This window comes from Gopherus evgoodei, chromosome 6 (genome assembly GCF_007399415.2).
Source record: "Gopherus evgoodei ecotype Sinaloan lineage chromosome 6, rGopEvg1_v1.p, whole genome shotgun sequence".
Classification (NCBI taxonomy): Eukaryota; Metazoa; Chordata; order Testudines; family Testudinidae; genus Gopherus; species Gopherus evgoodei.
The window spans coordinates 78740659-78761949 of NC_044327.1; the positions used below are offsets into that span (position 1 = coordinate 78740659).

The window sequence follows — 21291 nt, forward strand, 5'->3', positions numbered from 1 at the left end:
CAATACTAATTTAACAACTATATAGAACTAGAGATAAGCGATAAACAAGCGATAGAAACTAGGAGAGCTAGGGACGTGGAGGACAGCTATGCCGCGCTCCACAGTTCCAACGACCGACACGGCGGTAAGAAGGAACTGAGGAGCGGGCGGGCCGGCAGGGATATATATTGGGCGCCATGGCGGCGCCACTCCAGGGGGCGACCTGCCGGCCCACTGGAGTTGCTAGGGTAAAAAGTTTCCGACGAACGTGCACGCGCGGCGCGCACACCTAACTGGAATGGATGTGAGCAATCACTCGAAGAAGAACTACTTTTAATTTATTTTATTTGACATGAGATTATAATTGGTGTCTGTGAAATGGAGGTGCTAAATCTACTAGCTTTGTCTATATATGGTTCAGGTAAGTGATGGGTAAACTCCCACACATGATCAGGAATCTTTCACTACATGTTTACCAAGAACTGAAGAGAGGGACATTAAGAGCCACTTCGGCTCACCTTTCCCAGCAAGAGGACAGAAACAGCAATCAGATAGAGCTAATCTAAATATTTCACACTAAAAATATTTTCTCAAAAATGTTTTTCCCCCAAATCAGAGATTTTTCACAAAAATTAGGGGTTTTATTATATCTTTTTTTTTAAAAGGAAGAAAACAGAAAAAAATAGCCATTTTTCATTATTTTAAGATCACCATTTTTCTGTCTTTTCCTCTTTTGCAGTGACAAAATGGAAATAAAAAACAGAGGGAAAAAGGAAAAGTCAGAACACAAGGAAAAGTCAAAATGCCAAAACATGAACATTTTTGTACAAAAACGTTTAAAAAGAAATTTTCATAAAAAATTTAAATGAGCAGAAACTTTGTTCTTTTTCAAACCTGCAGAATGAAAATTACTCTGAATTTTTTCCCACGCAATTTCTCCGTTTCTCTCATCAGTTCTACTGTAAAGATAGCATGTGTCAGTGGGAAAAAATTCCATGGAAAATAGTCATATGTAATTTCCTGTAAATATGCAATTTTTTTCAACTCCCAGTTGTTCAAACATGATATTGGTTTACTATTTAGTAATGCAGGAGACTGGATGGTTTACGGGGTTAGTGATGGCACACAGAGTTTTCATTTCTAGGTCACTGGTTTAAATCCACTCCAGGTTTGCAGTGAGGTGTCTTGATCAAAAAAAAAAAAAAAAAAAAAAAGGATTTCTAAACTGCTGGAAATTCTGGACATTTGTTTTTGTCCTAAACAGGATAAAAAGTAGAAATATCAATGTTTTTCCATGGAATTTAAAAAAAAAATCCATTAGATTATATCGAAACATTCTCATTTTAATTGAAATGAAATGTTTCATTTTGTCTTGGTTCAATATTAAACAGTGTTCCACTGAGCCTCATGGGGCCTCCTGGGAGCTGTAATTAGGGTCCCTCCTGCATCCATTCTCTTCTCAGGGCCAGGCTCCCTGGCCAGCGTATATTTCCCATAATATACAGCGATGGCTCAACTAAGAGGGAGACCATGGCACATCCTGGAAGATATAGTACATTCACAACATGTCTAAACAGATTTTTAAAGAAGAGAGAGTAAAGACATTCAAATGAGTCCAATTTACCAAAAGATCCAAATGGATCATCAGAGGCCTCAATAGAAATGACTGATTGTGTCAATGCTCCAAGCAAGGCTCCTCCTGTTGTTTGATTCAGCAGCTGCACATGAAAGGTTTCTTCAACCTCAGGGTTGATATCATTAATGATATAAATTGGCACAGCTTTACTGGTTTCCCCTTCTAGTAAGACAACATCTGATGAGGCTACACTGTAGTCTTCACCTGTGCATAGAAAAACTATGTTGTTACCTAAGGAAACCTTTTAAACACAATTCATAAATGCTGTTATTCCTATCTTGCACGCAGCACCCAGTAAAACTCCCTTTTTTCTGCAAACCCAACAAATGCAGTAACTCTGCTTTTCTAGTGCCTGGTGGAGTCTGTGGCTTGGACAGCAGAGAAATGGTTGAAGCTCAGCTTGGACAAGATGGCGATTATACTGGTAAATCGGGGGAGCATTTGGAGACAGTGGCTGGTGTCATCTAATCCCATTGTTGAATGGGATACGTCCATTCTATCAAAGTGGTTTCCAGTTTGGGGTTGTGTTTGTATTGTCAACTACTCTTGACCAGAAGCACCTTTTTCCAAGTGGAGTCAGCTCACAGATTGCAACCATTTGCTCACTCTAGTAAGAGTGACCACACTGTGAAAACACCATTCAAGCTATACAGAGTGACTGGTTTAGCTGAGTGATTAGATTAGCAGCTGATGAGTTGCTGTAATGGGAGCTGCTGCATCCCCATTACCCACTGAATTATTAGCTTATGCTTCAGCAGCACTCTGTCCCGCCACACACACCTCACCTCCGGATCAGCTAGTTCAAGTTTAAACCACCACTTAACTTGAGCTAGAGACTTGTGTGTGTGGACCCCAGGTTACGAGCAACACTCGAGTTATAGATTTGAGCTAATATTGCAGTGAAGACAAGTCCTTAGCAATAATTTAACTATAGTGTTTATATAAAAGATGACAATTAACTTAAAAATCAGACATCTGCATGGAATTATTTTCTCTATTACTGTTACAAGTAACTTCAGAGTTGACTACAGCTGAAAGAGAGTAAAGAGAACATATTTCTCTAATTTTTCACTTTGTATGTCTTGTTTTCTTAGTTTAATGTGATTATTCATGTGCTTAAACATTTGCAGGATCAAGGTCCAAGTTAAACAGTTTCCACTGTCTCTTTGGATTTTTCAGACAACATCAAGAGAGATATACCAGTTTTTAAAATAGTTTAATGTGGATCTATAAAAGGCCAAAATGAGAAGCTGAACTTAATCCTGAAACTGTTTTAACTCATTTATTTAAATTGGTTTGACTCTAAAATAACAATGCCCCTTTTAAAAAGCAGATGTGTATTACTCACAGACATATAAACTACATATCCCTTAATAGTTTCTTTAATAATTGCCATTAACTAAAATGATATTTTTTTCTGCTGGCATACAGCACAGGGCCTTTGTTCTTTATTACTCATTTACTACTCAAAGGAACTTCTCATTACTCCTGTTGATTTTCCTTGCTAGAGAGTATATGCTATGTGTTGGATTGCAAACTTGACACAGTATGTGTATTTTTACAATTCTCTTTTCTTACCAGCTCTTGCCGTTATTGGCACAGCTTTAAACTTCACAGAAACATCTGCAAATATTCCCCCAGTTCTGGTCACATTGATGATCGGTCCAATGTAGTTTTCAGCAACTCGCACAGCAGGAGCAGACAGCTGAAGTGTTCCAAAAGCATCATCACTGGCATTGATAATTACATGAGCTACTGTATCACCCTTAGGTCCAAGGCGAGGAGAATTCACAACTGAAATACAACCGGAACTTGGTGAGAGAGAGTCTGGGATCTCTATCGTATACCTACAGGAGACCTCAGAGACTTAGGTGGGTTTCATGGTATCTTATCAGTTGCGACTAGTCATCAACAAAACTAGTTTACTGAAAGTAGTCATAGTAGCACAGAGAGTACCCTTCACAACCTCACTCAAAGTTTTTAGACAGTTTATTGAAATTATAATATAATAACAAATCCTGCAGTGCACAGCTTGATATCGTACTGCAGGAGTATTCTATCGCAGCCTCTGAAGTGGTATATACATGAGCAGCCTATTTCTCAAAAAGGTGGGACAGTGCCAAATCATTAGTTATTCATTCATCTCTCTGTCGGGTCTGTAGCAATCATACTACAGTCTCTATCAGAGTATTATTTCTGTGGTTCTTATGATGAAATATACATAACCGTTCACTCTCCCCACACAGATATATTTAAAGCTTTCCAGCTTATCAAGAACGGGTAGGAGAATTAATTAGACAAGCTTGGCTGCTCTGAAGTGCAAATTAGTCTGTAGTCTCCCAAACATCACTGAATGGCTGATCAGTACGCATTCTGTGTACTTAAAAGAAACACATAAAAGTTCACGATATAGCAAAGGTAAGCAATGCAATATAATTTCAAACTGGTCATTTCACTATGCTATGCTTCTCAACAATAATGAGATTGATCAACAGAACCTCATGCTAACAGTCAACCTTGTAATTTATATAGCCAGAGAGGCCTCAGTTAAAATAATACAAAAGAGACAAGAAATACAATCATATTGTTTTCAGTAACACCCTGACAAAGGAATATTTTAAGGTAATACATGGCCAGAACACCAAATGTAACACATCTGAATACATTTTGAGGTAGAAAAACAAACTATAATTTTGCTAAAATTTTATTGAAATTACCAAGTCTCTAAAATGCACGCAATTAATATGTAAAGCACTTACTTGATCTATCCTGCACTCTTTCCACCAAAGCAATATTGAGTAGCTCCACAAACACAGATTCTGATCTCTCTGGATCCTTATCATCTAAAATAGGAAGAGTTATGCTAGCCTCACTTGTATTGGCTCTGAAGATCACAAATCCAGAAATGGGTATATAGTCTCTTTCCTGTGTTGCTCTGGCAACATTTGATTTCAGATACGGTGACTTTTCATCATCATCCATGGTTCTGTATGTTACTATGACTGTACCCAGGAGACCATATAATCGTACTATTGTTAGGGTGATGTTTTTGGTTTCTTCCTCAACTTTGATTGGTCTGTTTTTCTCAGAAAAGATGAAAATTCCATAAGGATCATCATTAGCTAGAACAGTTAATGTAGCATTAGTATGAATTCCAAGACGACCACTGGAAACATTGATGATCAAAATAGAAAACATTTTATCCAGTTCAGGATACTCATCGGGTGAAACTTGCACTGTTATATTTGCTCTTCTTTGCCCTACATCAAAAGTTATATTGCCATAGGTAGAGATCAGATCTTCAGTAGGATCACAGACTATGATCCAATGCAAAGTGACATGGGACAAGGCCCCCTGATTTCTGACAACCTAAAGTGCAAAATATGAAAATTTAAATATTTTTGTACTATAAAGGGGAGGGAAAAGGATATTTCTCAAAATCCCAATCTCAGTCTATTGAAAGAGTTGCAAAACTGTGACATGATGGGTTAAATATGAACACCTATTGCAAATCTGTAACAATTACTGCCTCAGCTAGGCTGCGTTCCCATCTTCTGTATTTGTCACTCTCTCTTTTAATATTTTGTAAGAAAATAATTTATACCATCAACAATTCTGTTTCTTTAATAAGAGATTAATATAGTAGAACTTCACAGATATAGTATCAGAGGGGTAGCCGTGTTAGTCTGGATCTGTAAAAGCAGCAAAGAATCCTGTGGCACCTTATAGACTAACAGACGTTTTGGAGCATGAGCTTTCGTGGGTGAATACCCACTTCTTCAGATGCATGTCACAGATATAGACACCAAAGTTACGAACTGACCGGTCAACCACATACCTCATTTGGAACTGGAAGTATGCAATCAACATGCATACACATACATATACACACACACAAAATACAGTACAGTATTGTGTTAAACATAAACTACTAAAAAAAAAGGGAAATTTAACAAAAAATTGACAAGGCAAGTAAACTGTTTCTGTGCTTGTTTCATTTAAATGAAGATGGTTAAAAGTAGCATTTTTCTTCTGCATAGTAAAGTTTCAAAGCTGTGTTTCGTCAATGGTCAGTTGTAAACTTTTGAAAGAACAACCATAATGTTTTGTTCAGAGTCATGAACATTTCGGAGTTACGAACAACCTCCATTCCCGAGGTATTTGTAACTCTGAGGTTCGAGTCTACCTAATATTTGAGTGGATGATGAAATATTATTTTTAAAATATCTGTTAACTGATATCATATTATTACATTACACTTGGATTATTATATTACATTACACTTGTTGGATTATAAACTTGACCTTCTAAATTGGAGATAGTAATTATTAACTAAGCATTGTGAAAAGGATGCACAGTTTGTTCAAGTTACAATCATAGGACTATAGGATGGGATAGCTTAATTTTGGCAATTGATCTTTGATTATCAGCAGATAAGTATGCCCAGTGGTCGATGATGGGATGTTGGATGGGATGGGATCTGAGTTACTGCAGAGAATTCCTTCCTGAGTGCTGGCTGGTGAGTCTTGCCCACATGCTCAGGGTTTAGCTGATCGCCATATTTGGGGTCGGGAAGGAATTTTCCTCCAGGGCAGATTGGCAGAGGCCCTGGAGGTTTTTCGCCTTCCTCTGCAGCGTGGGGCATGGGTCACTTGCTGGTGGATTCTCTGCAGCTTGAGGTCTTCAAACCACAATTTGAAGACTTCAATAACTCGGACATAGGTTAGGGGTTTGTTATAGAAGTGGATGGGTAGGGTTCTGTGGCCTGCTTTGTGCAGGAGGTCAGACTAGATGATCACATTGGTCCCTTCTGACCCTAGAGTCTATGAGTCTATGAGACTACAACCCTGTGATAAAGGATCACAGAAACTCTAATGAAAGAAATAATAGAAGAGGATTGTGTAGCAACAGATGAAAAGCAAAGTGTAGTGACCTGAAGCACAATTACACTGTCTCCATCTTCAGGTTCTGTCCCATTGACCGAGAGCGACTCAGCGCTGAACTCAAACACACCATGAGCATCATCAGAGGCATCAATGGTCACGATGATGTGGGATGCTATTCCCAGGCTGGCTGTAGATACAAATTCCAGGAAAGTTGAATTAGTTTTTCAGTATCTTCAGTTACACCAAAGAAAAAGCTAAAAGAAGAAGTTTACTATGGGAACAACGAACAGAAATATTTTCTGCATGAAGGCTTACTAATTGGGGATAAATCTGTATTTAAGCAGTTTATGCGCACAGAAGAGTTTGCTCAGTTTTATAACTCTACTCCTTCCATTAACAAATTGAGATGACTGAAAATGCTCTACAAAATTCAATGCAATTAACTCAGGATGTGATAATGCATTTGTTTTAGTTGGGGTCTTATTTTTTCAATTACATTATAGAGGCTAAGAATGAGATTTTTCAGTCAATTAGGAGATTTAGACACAAAACTTTCAGTAAAATTAAAGGAATTGTATCTAAATCACCTAGTCATCTTTGAAAATGTTTTATGATGTTTTCGTGTGCATACTCATAAAAATATTCTTGCTATTTCTTGGATGACAAATTTTACAAAGAAAGTATTCTAATTCTAAAATTACTGGAGACTATTAGGACCCAGTTACAAAACTGTATGTATAACATCACACAGCAACCTTGCACGCACAGGTATGACCATTCTGCACAGAATTCATATCTAAACATGCAAATAGCCATTTTTACATCTAACTGACTATATGTGTACACTAATGACCTAATGTGCATACCCAACTATGACAGTTGCATGTGCAAGTTAAACATGCAATTGTATATATAATGATGGCTGCATATTTAAAAAAATCATTCTTTATCGGCTTGAATAGGAATGTTTTAAAAGTGCTGTTAAAAAAATCAATATGGAATTATGATCTCTAGTTTCAATACTGCAGGGCTGGCCACCCATTCTGCTGGAATGCTTTAGTTAACGAGAAAGGACACACTTAGCCTGAGGGAGAAAGTGACAGAAAAGTACCAAGAAATGTAGTGTAACTGAGAGGCCAGAGTTCTGAAGCACAGTTGATGAAAACACACAGTGCAAGTAGTAAAGTGCGAAAAGGAAGGTGTTATCACAGAGTGATTTGAGACAGAAGGGGGGAAGAAAGAGAACTGTGATACTGTACAAAGCCAGTAGTTAGGTCATTGGAGAAACTGTTTCAGAAGCAAGGAAGGGAGCCCAATTAAGTACGTTTGTACACACACACTTATTTGAATATATCTGTATTTGAGGAAATTCAAAACCAGAGATGAATAAAGTGGTTTGCACTTTTTGGCTTGGATAAGTTTAGTATAGTTTGGATCGTCTCTAAACTTTTTGGATCTGCAAAACAAGGTTGGAAGTCTCACACAAACAGGCTATTTTTGCTTCTAGGTAGGCTGGAAATTCTCTAAGAATAGACCCTACTTGTTTACCATATTTCTATACTTCTGCTTTTGGCCTGAACCAGGCAACACAGACAAGCATACATATGAAAATTAGCGGGGAAAAGCAGTCAAAACTTTTTCAATCTTTAAACAAACAAGACATCATTTTTCAGGTTTGGCTTCATTTTGTGGTTTAAATTAATTCTATTTTGGAAAGTTTGAACACAAATTATGTCAGGCATGAGTCAAAATATCAAAGCAGGGTAATTTTTTAATTGCCTACAACTTAACGGATTTTCTGCATGTTTTCCTTGTAGAGCAAATATTCAGCCAAACCAATTTTCCAAGTCAAATTTATAAAGAAACAAAACAAAACGGTTTACAAGGAACTTGGATACAACCTTAACTGTACAGAAGAGCCTACTTCCTACAGAATAAATAATTATGCTGATTGTCATTGAAAGTCAGCTTATGTTGAAATGCATAGAGAGGGAGAGAGAGAGATAATTCAGTTATAACCAATCCAAATGAGTGAGGACTAGGGTGAGAAATTTCAGTAATCAATTAAGAAACAAAGGATAGACCATGATGCTTACCATGTTGATGGACAGCAGGAAGGAAGAACTCCAAGTCCCCGTCACCACTACCACTGCCATCATTTCTAAAGAGTTCAGCAACTTCAAGAGGACACACAAGGACACACAATACACATATATACATATATACATTTATAATGCAGAGAAGACAGAAAGCAATTTAAACTTTTTTACACAAAAAAGAAAAAATAGGGGAATATTCCTGCAAAGCATCCAATTTGACTTTGAAAGCATACGTGTTCTCTGATCAAAGCCAGAAACAGCATACACAGCACATTCATTTTATTTATTTAAAATTATCACACTGAAGGTAATTATGAGGAAATCAATTTTGACAATTAGCCATTAGGGGTTTGATGATTGATAAGAAGAGCTACCGTGCAATGGTGCCCAGTATTTTAGGTGGTATGGCATGAAGAAAGTTTATAAGACAGGACTTCAAGCTGTTAACAAAAAGGAGATCACAAACTGTAACTGGCAGCTGAAAAGTAGAATTAAAAATCAATAGAATTAATGATGACATGACTAACTAGTTGCTACTGTTTCCTCAGAGAGTATGTTTATATTTGTTGTGCTGTTAACAAAGGGACAAAAGTGAGAGATTTTCCTCAGAAAGTTAAGGAAATGTTCAGGACATTCTTCAGAATTCATACAGCTTACTGGATGATAGTAACTTTGGGTGTATGCATTCAGAGATATTGGAGGGGGAACAAGGAGGTGTGTACTAGAAGGTGTCTGTCTATTACAGCTTTAAACTAAGGTTAGCTGAAAATCTTCTGTCAAAATTGTTTTTCGATAAAAAAAAGTTTGGTTATCAACTACACAAATTTTTTTTCATGGTGCATCATGGGAGATGAAGGTTCATACAGGGAGCTTTCTTCACAGAACAAAATTAGAGCATAAAGGTATCCAAACTACAACTCCCATAAAGCACTGCAGCAGTATTTCAAACAAGTTTTTTATTTTTTTTGTGAGAAGTCAGTATTTTCCATACCAGTGCCACAAGCACCATCTCCAGAAAGCAGAGATGTGTAAGAAATGGAGGTCTGTGGGTGGTTTGGGTGTGTCAGGTGGAGGAAGTACAGGAACTTGGAGCTGATTAGGCCAAGCACCTTCTAGCAGGGGCAGCTCCAGGCCCCCGCATGCCAAGTGCGTGCTTGGGGTAGCATGCCACGGGGGGCGCTCTGCCGGTTGCCAGTAGGGCAGCAGGCGGCTCCGGTGAACCTCCCGCAGGTGTGCCTGCAGAGAGTCTGCTGGTCCTGCGGCTCCAGTGGACCTCCCGCAGGCATGCCTGCGGGAGGCCCACCAAAGCCGCGGGACCAGCAGACTGCAGGACCAGCGGACCCTCCACAGACACGCCTGCGGGAGGTCCACCGGAGCCGCCTGCTGCCCTCCTGGTGACCAGCAGAGCGCCCCCCGCAGCACGCTGCCCTGCTTGGGGCAGCAAAACGTCTAGAGCCGCCCCTGCCTTCTAGTATAAGTTTCCCTGAGTTTCTCACAGATCCTTCAGCTTATCAAACAACATTCCATCAAGGGGCTACAGAAGCATAGCCCTTTAAGCCAACCATGTAGTCTTTTACTACTATAACCAATTTGAATAAACTATGGGTCAAATTCATGTCTTGTGTAATTTCTTTAACTTCAATTAAGTGTCAGAAGGGATTAATCTGGCTCTGTTTGATTAATGTTAATTATTATTTTAAACATATTTTTAACCTGTTGAACTGAGATAGATGATTTTTCAGGTACCTGTTAATACTTTTTTATGATTCTAAGTCTCATTATCAAGCAAAAAAAGCTATACTAAAAGAAAATAAAAAGCACTTATTTAGGTGACCTGATTCTTGGCAATAATCCAGTTGCTTAACAGCATTCAACCAGTTCAAGTTTCTCTGAGGCATGGCTGTTTTCCACAATTACTAATGAATTAACTGAAGATTGTCTAAAAAAAAAATTAAACCTAAGTCTCTCTTTTTGAAAAAATTTCCAACCATGGAAGATAAACCTTCTGAGAAGGATTTAAGTATTTTAAGCCCTCAGTGCCTAAAACAGGCTGTGCGTATGTAGGCAATAAGTTGATGTGTGAGTCTTACCTCCTCCCTCTGGGTTCAGCAGCTCAACCTGAAAAGCTTTTTCCAGTTCGGGGACAGGATTATCTGTGATGTTAACAGTAATATACTTGTATCTTTCTCCAGGCTGAAATTCCAAGGTGCCTGCAATACTCTGAAAAACAAAAGGTTCTTTATGCTTTTATTAAAGGCTATTCATTCTATCAGACTGAACTCACTGTGGCAAAGAAGACTTCCATTCTGCTACTGGAAAAATTTGCTATTTATACAATCAATTTTTTTCCCTTTCTGTCTGTATCTTAAAGTTGCACAAAATTCTCTTGCACCTTCATTACAAAAAAGACCTAGGCTCAAATTCATAGTTGTGAGCACCTAAGTGCACTTCTGTGTGTGTTCAACTTAGTCAAGTCAATCCACACCTATTCACATAAATTGGGTTTTCACAAGGGCACACTTACTTGTGTAAATGAAAGTTGGGCAAAATGCAGTTTCAGCTGACCTGAAACTATCTGCAAATGTGTGTCAAGTACAACACATTTTCCAACCGAACCAAAAATTGAAATGTTTCAGAAGTGTCAAAATGAAAAAAGTTTTGTTTCAACATGATTCAATTTTTCATTTAAATTTGGAGAATTTTAACAAAAGCAAAGGAAGACTAGATTCACAAAACAGCTCAAGGAAGAGAAAGAGGTAACGGTACTGCCTTCCGTATAACTTTTAATTGACTGGTTAGGGCACACAGATGAGAGGTGGAAAATCTGGGTGCAATTCCGCCCCGCCCCTGTTGTGGGGAATGGATTTGAACGAAGGTTTCCCACATTTCATGAGAGTGCCGCAGCCACTGGGCACTCGGATATTACTGTATGGGTCTCTCTCCATTTTATAAATAATTAATCATTGGATCAGGGACTTGAACTTGCGTTTCCCACCTTCTAGGCGAATACTCTAACTAACAGGCTATAAAAAGACAGCTCTAGTGTAAATGCAGAGCAAACCTATATGTAAGCATCAGTGGGTTTGCATTCCTCCACTAAGTATGTACAGGCATGCACACCCTCGTAGGCTTGCATCGCCAATTATTCACACCTTAGAGGGACACTCAATGATTATCAAATATAACCTTAAGCTGCTCCATTAGGGTAACTCAAATGTGTGTTAACCTCAAATTGTCACTCCTGGGGCAGGAGGAGTTGGGAGCATCCTGGAGGTAATTAGCCTCTATACAACAGCAATCAACATCCACTATGGAGAAATACGCACCCCACTGACCCAAGACAAGGGAAGTCATAAAATTAGGGGGGTTTGGCAAAAGTTCTAGCAAAATCTAAGCTCCATATACAGAAACAAACTAATGACCACATGAACATGACGACACAGGGATATTTGTTGCTGTTTTTGTACAAAACATGTTGTAACTTCAACATTCACCTTTCTCATGGTATGATCAATGGGAGAACTGTAAAGCGGTTTATTTAGTAAGACTCTCCGAACATTTAAAAAAAAACACAGATAGAGAGAAAGCTCTAAAACCCAAGACACACAAATCTAACTGAATTCGCAAATAAACATCAGTCACGTATTTCAGTCTGTTCCACATACCTGATAGTCTTCAGGACTGAATGCTGTCAGTGACACTGTTTTGTATTCCACCATAACTGTTCCAAGAAGGCCCTGTGCACGAACTACCAGTAACCTAATATGTCCAATTTCCTCCTTAACAGTAATACGGGGCACCATAGTTGCTGGGAGAATCATTTTATCACTGGGCCCAGGAAGCAACCCCATAGAGAACTGCAGCAAGCCTGAGAGATGCAAGGAACAACAATTTACATTTTTACCTGTACTAGGAAAAATCCTTCTATAACGTAATGTGTTTCACAATGTTTAACATTATTATGCAGGGTCTGAAATTAAACATCTGAATACAAACATGGGCACCAACCATCCCATTTTAAGCATCTCCCAGGATGTGCTGTGTACCTCATCTCCCACTGACATGGATAAGCAATATACGCAAGTGAATCTTGACAAAATACCTGCGCCTCAATGGGAACAGAATGTACTCGGCTCCTCCCAGGAGGAGCACTGCATATTACAAGTTCAATGATTTGATCTGATTGACTACACCCCTCCCCCCCAAAACAGCTTGCTTGCTCAGGCATTCTCCTCAACAAAAAATCTGCTACACTGTTTTATTTATGTACTAGCAAAATAATGTGGACATTTCTGAGCAAGGCTTTTGTCATCAATCCGCTTGCTTAATAGTCACTATGCTTTTGGGCACTGCTAACTTCGTCTGTTGAATACAACTTTACAATTTTATATGTAAAAGCATCAGGCTAAATTCTCAGCTGTGCAGGAGTTCAGAGGGGGTGAGGCAAAAGTGACTAATCCATCTTCTTTCTGTCCAACTCCAGGCTGGCAGGGAGCTGAACTGGCCTCGATGCTACTCAAAATAGTTCAAGTGCTATTCTAATTTGGATCAGCTTCTAATGTTTCTATAGGGGTCCTTAAGACAGTGAGGTTCACTGGAGTACAGTGTGCTCTGGCCACATCCACTTCTTTCCCAAAACATCCTCTATACTTGTCATAGCATTCTTTCTCAGATCTGAACCTTAGAGTTCAGAAAATGAGATACTAGCATGAATTTCCCGAAGCTTAATTACCAGCTTAGATCTGATAGGCTGCCACCACCCAAAAATATAGTGTTTTGGGGCACTCTGACCTCCCCAACTTTCCCTGGGGACCCCAAGAACCCAGATCCCTTGGGTTCTTAAAACAAGGAGAAATAAACCATTCCCCTACCTTCCTCCTCTCAGAACTTCCCTCCCTGGGCTATCCTGAGATACTGATCTAACCTCTTAAATCACCATACAGAGAAGCATCTCCCTTCCCTTCCACAAAGAGGCAAACAGATTCAAGGAAAACAGAGAGAGATTTTATCTCTCCCCCTCCCGTCTCCCCACCCGTCCTGGTGAGTTATCCCAATCCCCTGGGACAAAACAAGGGAAACAGAGAAAAAACAATCAATCAGGTTCTCTAAAAAGAAATCTTTTAATAAAAGAAAGGAAAAAGTAAAGAATTAATCTCTGTAACTTCAAGATGTAACTATTACAGGGTCCTATAGCTTACAGACACCAGAAAGAGACCTTCCCCCCCAGTACCAATACAAATCAAAATATTCCCAGCAACTACACATATAAAAGTTAACCAGCCAGATCCACAAATGCAAATAGAATAAAACAATTTAAAAGCCTAAACCGCCTGTTTTACTTACTATATGAAAAGAAACTTAGAGAGCCTGTAGTAATGTCTGGTCTCTCTCAGACCCTCCAAGAGAAGAACAAAGAACAAAGAACTCACACCCAAACTTCCCTCCACCCGAACTTAAAAGTATCTTGTCTTCTGATTGGTCTTCTGGTCAGGTGTCCAGTTTCCTGCTTGTAACCCTTTACAGGTATAAGAGACATTAACCCTTAACACTCTGTTTATGACAATACTGGAGAGAGGGCTGATGTAATTTTACTCATAAAAAAATCTATACCAGCCAACAAAACTATTTGAAATAAAAATGTGATTTCCATCACTGTTACCATATGGATGGTCACTGGCTTTGATGCTGATATCTGTAGTTTCTTGCTCCGGATCTATGCTTGCTCCACTGGTTGGAGTTGAACCTAATTTTCCATCTCCAGAAACTGCAGACACTAATGTTACACGGAAATATTCATTAAGCTCAGGAATGTCATCATCAAGAACATGCAAGTTTAAGACCTATAAGAGGAAGAATCCACACAGAAATTAAACAAAGATAATAACATAACATAAAAAGTGCAAAAGTGTAGCATGAGATTTTCAGTAACTGTTATTCAAACTGCACCGAATGCTTACATTTATTTAGTTTTATCTGCTATGTATTTTTTTAAAAGATGTATGCAATACTTTTGCTGTTTAGGTAAAACAACCTAATATTTTATAGTAAAATTATTAATGGCAAAAATAGAGACACTAACATCTCAGAAATAATATGGGGTACAATTTTTTGAAGTGCCCAACTGACTTAGTAGACCTAAATCCCATTTTTAAAAAATAATCCTGTATAGGATTTAATTGTTTAAAAATATCACTAGAGGCTGTTTCTATCTACATATACTTATATGGTCTTAGTATTATGTGGTCCCAGCAGAAGAATACGAGTTTGTTGGTGTCCTGAATTTTAATTCTCTTGCACAAAATACTTAGATCAGCTGATATTAAATGTTTATGAGCACAATATTATAAGGGGGAAAATGCCAAATTTAGTACTTTTAAGATGCTATAGCAGAGTATATTTCTGAATCCTTTACTAGAAAACTGACTACTCTGTTTATAAAAATATACTTTATAAGGGGCAAAACCTATGCCACCAGAGAAGGGGGAAGTTATATAACATGAGGTTTTGTAATTACATTTTTAAAACTAATTATTGTAAAAGTGACACATTGGGAGCAAAAAAAATTTAACATTCAAATGTTTTACAATTTTCTTACATTTCCTTTTTATAACAGATTAAACATAAACGAAGTAAATAGCTCTTTATTCTGATATTTAAAAATAACTGTAGTTTAGTTTGTGCACAGTGAACTTAAGCTCTTGATAGATCCCAACATTTCAAAGGAGTTCTGATACTCATTAGACATAGCGATTAATGGAATAGGATCTCTATATACTACGTGTATGATAAATAATAAACAATGAATGAAATGGAATGGACAAGGATCTGAGGAGTGCCATAATGCTTTCAGATATTACAGGCTTTGGGCCAACTTCTATGCCCAAACGTTACGTGGTTACGTAAACTGTTTGATTAGGACCCAAAGCAAAACTCCAATAATAACTGCACTGCACTTTTAAGCAGGGGAGAATTTGTCTGGTTGCTTGTATGAAGGGAACAGTGCTTTATGGCTGGGGAGGGGGGGGAGAGGAAAACTGCTGCAAACGTAGGGTGACCAGATGTCCTGTTTTTGAAAGGACAGCCCCCTATTTATGACCTCCTGCAGGTGTCCTGACTTTTTCTTAAAAACGGGCAAATTGTCCCCTGTTTTCTGTCTCTCCCCGCCTTTCAGTACTGGTGGATCCTGCTGATAGCTGGATCCTTGCTCGCCAGCAGCCCTCCCACCAGGGTGAGCGTAGGATCCAGCGGCCGATAATGGAGGTGGGTTTGTAAAGCTGGTATCGGGATGAAGATGCAGCACGCGGGGACAGACGTTCCCCCTACTGATCCATTAGTGCAGACCCTACTGCACGTGGACTCTCAGTCAGCAGGACCCTACACTCTCTGACCCATTTCTGGCCAGCACTGACTGTGCGCTGCGGTGGCTGATGAGTGCAGGCAGGTGCCAGGCAGCGGCTGATTATGTGTTGCCTCTGCTGCCCACCCATCATCTTGCTGTCCTCTCCCTGCTTTGCCTCTTCACCTTCCTCAATTCCCGCTGCTCCTCCATATCCCCACCGGCAAGGCGTGTCCCGCTCCCAGCGCTGTGCAGAGAACCAGCCCCTCGTCGGAGCGCTCAGTTCACCAACAACCTGGCCAACAGGCTCCTTCCTTCCCCCAAGTATCAGAGGGGTAGCCATGTTAGTCCGGATCTGTAAAAGCAGCAAAGAATCCTGTGGCACCTTATAGACTAACAGACGTTTTGGAGCATGAGCTTTCGTGGGTGAATATCCACTTTGTTAGATGCATGGATTCACTCACGAAAGTTCATGCTCCAAAACGTCTGCTGGGCTATAAGGTGCCACAGGATTCTTTGCTGCTTCCTTCTCCTACTGTCTCTGGCTGGACCTGCACCCTGGGAAAGCTCAAAAGCCTCCGGCCCAGGGCGCTGGCCAGGAGGAGCAGAGCCCTGAATGTGCCAAAGCCCCGCACAGCGCTAGTAAGCGGAAACCTCTCTGCCCCTCAGCTAAGCTCTGGAGTTGGGGGGAAAACGATTTCCAGCCATTTCACACCCTGAATCTGCAGGCTCCAGAGCAGCCCCAGGGCAGGGACATAGTACCCTCTTCAGCTGCCCCCCGCCCCCCAGCCCTGCCCCAGGAAGTAGGGGGCTGCTCCGTTCCCTAGGCACTCTCCCCTGCTGAGCCATCTCTTCAGCTGCTGAAGCCCTGCAGTCCTGGTGCACAAGGCATCCTTAGGGATTAACCTTTCCTGCTCATGTTGTAGCCAAGGGATAGGAGGTGGCTGGATTATGTCAGTGGCTAGCAGCAGCCTTGAGGCGTTAGCTACCTTTCGACATTGTGCAGGCAGAAAGGGAAAAGCTGCTTCCAGCCACAAGGCGGGAGAAGGGGGTGCGAGAAGAGAAGATATGAGCTCTGTAAAAACATGGGCCAGGTCACCCCTTCCCCCACCTCATCCTCCCCTACAGCTGAAAGCAGCTCCCATCCCTTTCCTCCTACACAGTGCCGAAAGGTTGCTGCTGGCCACATGCTGGTGTGAACTCTGGCAGAAATACTGAGAGGGGAACATGTGACCCTGCATGCCCCCACGTCCCCCGCCACATGTTGCCTTGGGAAGACATGACGCCAGGTACTAAGAGAGGCAGGTCCACCCCAGGAACCCAGCCAGGCATGGAGGGAGGAGAGTGCCGGGCAGGGAGGGTCAGGTCGATCACCCACACTGTGTAAGAGAGGTGTACAGTAGAGTGTGTGTGTGTCAACCCTCCCTGTGTGAAGCCTAAAGATAAGAAGGTAAATAAAAAGAATCTAACTACATAGTATTTCTTTTTAACAGAGGTTCAGTCACCTTGATGTTAATTTGAACATTTGTACTGAATAGTTCTGACTGATTGCCATTGAACTCGCTTGAATACAAGTAAATTTACTAGGTGTCCCGGTATTCAGCATAGTGAAATATGGTCACCCTATGCAAAAGGGGACAAGGGACCAGCCTGGCAATGCTGACTCATTCCCCTGGGAACCGGATTGGAGGAAGGGTTTAAAAGTGGCAGCCTTGGGCATGAAGCCCCCTCTCACTTAGAGCAGGCTGAGGCAGTACTCACCCTCTTTCCACGTTAGGTGGTGAAATATCAGGTTTGGTCAGGAGCTGCTGTGGGCATAGTGTTAGCCTCCCCTTGTTTAGGGGAGCTGGGAAGGAATTTTTCCCTTACCACCAGACTGGGCTATGTGGAATTGGGGTTTCTATGCCTTCCCCACAGTAGGTTCAGGAAGGGCTCTGTTCATGCATGGCATGAAGGCAGTAGGCTATATGTCGCAAATCATTATATATGTGTGGGGCAGATGTCCAGTGGACATCCATAGGGAAGATATACAGTGATCAGATAAATCGCTCGGAAAAGGACTTAAAAAGAAAATGTTAATTAAAGGAATGGAATAGGGGGAGATTCCTATGATTGGTATGACACAGAGTCAACCCCTCTTCCCCCTATACTCCACATTAACCCTCCTACAAGGGGGGGCTGGATGGTAAGGTCCCAGGAATGGATTGGCTTGGGGGGACCTTAATAGAAAAAGATGGGGAGCTGGCAGAAGACCCATGGGTAATCACGGAATGAATATGGGGTTACCTGCACTGTACACTTCTATCTGCCAGCTAGTCCCAGACATCTAATAACAACGTTGCAGCCTGATTAAAACCATATCAAATATCTCCTGTCCTTTCGGTATAGCCAGACAAAAAAAGTCACTGAGACTCTCCATTGGCTTCAATGGGTATGGCTCAGTCCCTTACACAGAATTCAATGGAGCTGCATGGGTGAAGTTGACAGCAAAATTTCCGACAATGTTTATCATTGTATTTACCAGCATTCAAGCAACACAAGAAAAAAAATATAAACTTTTTAAAACATTCCCAAAGGCCATACCCTATCTTAGTCCTTTACCTGTTCTTCAAATGTATGTACGATTTCCCACAACACAATCCACAATTAAACTCACAGTAAAAGAACTGAGCAATAGGAGACACAAAACTCTTGATCTGAGAAATTGTGCAAAGATTTGACTGCTACTATTTTTTTAAAATAAATTGATCTTTGATTGCTTTTTATATAGAGATAAGTTTGAGTCAGACTTGAATCCAAACTTTCTCCAAGTTAAACGGTGTTTAGAACCAATGTTTCAGTTCATGTCCACCTATACTTTAATTTTTGTAAACATATACATATTATATATTTATAAATATGTGTACAGAAATATACATAAACATTCATACATCTATCACTGCTTTTAGTTATAAGGAGTAACAGATTCAATAAAGCTCCATAACAGTTGCCTGAAGGAAACATTTCCAAGTATGAAAATCAGTAAAGTACACTTGAAAGGTATTTTCCAGGAGGCTTGCACAGAACCAGATGATTAACTTTAATAAGATCAGATTTACCTCTGATCGCTGCCAAGGAAGGAACGTGATAGTTCCACTGGTATTTGCAAAATCAGCAACAGAGTAATTAATGCTGGTGGAATCGATCTGAGAGATAACGTAAAATATATACACATAGTCCAGGGCTCCGCGTGTACGTTCCACAACACACGATATAGTGGAACCTTCATCAGAAGTCTGTAAGCAAATAAGAAGATTGACAACAATGTACAAGTTTCAAGTGAATCAGTACAATAGAAGTGATCCTTTAAAAATTATCAGGTCTTCAGGAAAATTGTTCCAATGTTACTGCAATTCAAGATCTTTCTCGAAATTTAGGAAAAAATTACTACTTTACATTCCTGAACAACGATTTTAGTTTTCTTTAGCAATTCAATCTTTAAAATACATCAGGCTTTCTCCATTCTCAACATTACTTAAACTAAACAGAGAGCATTTTTCTTACTTTCAGTTTTCAATCATCGTACAGAAAAAATAGTGAAAAAAATCAAGCAGTCTCTACACAGTATTCTTTGTATGAAGAAAATACAAAAGAATTTCAGAGAATATTTATTGTTACTGTCAGTACATCTCATAGAATTATGATAGAGAATAATTTAATCAGACAACCATACTTTGAAAAGACAAATAGCAATGTATTCTATATGCTGTATGACGGCTTCCAGTGTATACTGAGCATGACTTAAGTTCACTAGTAGACAGATATGTAGAGAAAGCACGCTAAAACAATGTTGTGTATCTGCCATATAATCATTAGCTATTGCTTCACTGCTGAAATAGATGTAAGATGAGTACTGGACAATTAACTTTTCCTATTAATTTTTAATTTTGTTTCATGCTTGGGTGATGATCGGTGGTATGAGACTATATCAATGGCACTTGGACCTGAAGGAATCTATCATCACAGCATATGGCAGGCACTTAAAAAACAAGCCGTCCAAACTGAAAACTGCTTTTATTCAAACCAAGAAGACTGAGGTCTTTATGATGTGTTTGGAGGACAAATAGGGATGATGTAACAAAAAAGGTCATAGAAGATTCCAAACATAAAGCCATTATGATTTTATTTCAGAGTAGCAGCTGTGTTAGTCTGTATCTGCAAAAAGAACAGGAGTACTTGTGGCACCTTAGGCCACGTCCAGACTAGGGTATTAAAATCGATTTTAGATACGCAACTTCAGCTACGTGAATAACGTAGCTGAAGTCGAATTTCTAAAATCGAGGTACTCACCCATCCAGAGGCGCGGCATCGATGTCCGCGGCTCTCCATGTCGATTCCGGAACTCCGTTCGGGTTGATGGAGTTCCGGAATCGATGTAAGCGCGCTCGGGGATCGATACATCGCGTCCAGACTAGACGCGATATATCGATCCCCGAGCAATCGATTTTAACCGGCCGATGCTGCGGGTTAGTCTGGACGTGGGCTTAGAGACTAACAAATTTAATTCAGCATGAGCTTTCGTGAGCTACAGCTCACTTCTTCGGATGCATAGAATGGAACACACAGACAGAAGATAGGCTTAAACAGAGACTGGGAATGGCTGGGTCATTACACTAATTGAATCTATTTCCCTATGTTAAGTTCTCCTCACACCTTCTATGGGTCATCTTAATTATCACTTCAAAAGTTTTTTTTCTCCTGCTGATGACAGCTCATCTCAATTGATTTGACTCTTCCTATTGGTATGCATACTTCCACCTTTTCATGTTCTCTGTATGTATAAATATCTCCTGTCTGTGTGTTCCATTCTGTGCATCCAAAGAAGTGAGCTGTAGCTCACGAAAGCTCATGCTGAAATAAAGTTGTTAGTCTCTAAGGTGCCACAAGTACTCCTGCTCTTATTATGATTTTAGTTTCCCATTTATTTGTGCTTTACAAACCACTGAAAACAGAGAGACTTTATTTAAAATGGTGAAAGCACTAATGCTTAAAATAGTAGAACAAAGTGGATGTTCATAAGGATAGTTATATTTTTTAATGCATGGCAAAGCTTTCCTATTTAATTACTGGTTAATATTCCACTTTATCAACAGAATAAGTTCTTCCCTTCTTTGAGGATTTACCAATGTTGTGCAGACTTAATATTTCAGTTGTTTGGTAAATTCTTTGAAGCTAGGCTTGGGAAAGAGAACCAAAGGCCTGATTCAATGGGACTACTGGGAATATGGTACTTTTCAAAGCAAGTAATGATATCACAGTTTGGACCACCAATGTTTAGAAATCTAGGATAATACATCTATGGTTTGATGTAGTTGG

General features: G+C 39.8%; 1 protein-coding gene across 3 annotated transcripts in view; it reads right to left on the reverse strand.

Moving 5' to 3' along the window:
- Nucleotides 1–21291, reverse strand: part of ADGRV1 (adhesion G protein-coupled receptor V1) — a 463719-nt gene that overhangs the window by 369038 nt on the left and 73390 nt on the right. For all 3 annotated transcript variants that reach the window (XM_030567084.1, XM_030567083.1, XM_030567085.1), the window contains exons 22-30: nt 19035–19211; nt 14260–14440; nt 12266–12468; nt 10691–10820; nt 8598–8678; nt 6549–6688; nt 4375–4984; nt 3194–3409; nt 1604–1819 (exon numbers count right to left, since the gene is read on the reverse strand). In XM_030567084.1, coding sequence (XP_030422944.1) covers nt 1604–1819; nt 3194–3409; nt 4375–4984; nt 6549–6688; nt 8598–8678; nt 10691–10820; nt 12266–12468; nt 14260–14440; nt 19035–19211 — 1954 coding nt within the window. The remainder of the gene's footprint in view (nt 1–1603; nt 1820–3193; nt 3410–4374; nt 4985–6548; nt 6689–8597; nt 8679–10690; nt 10821–12265; nt 12469–14259; nt 14441–19034; nt 19212–21291) is intronic.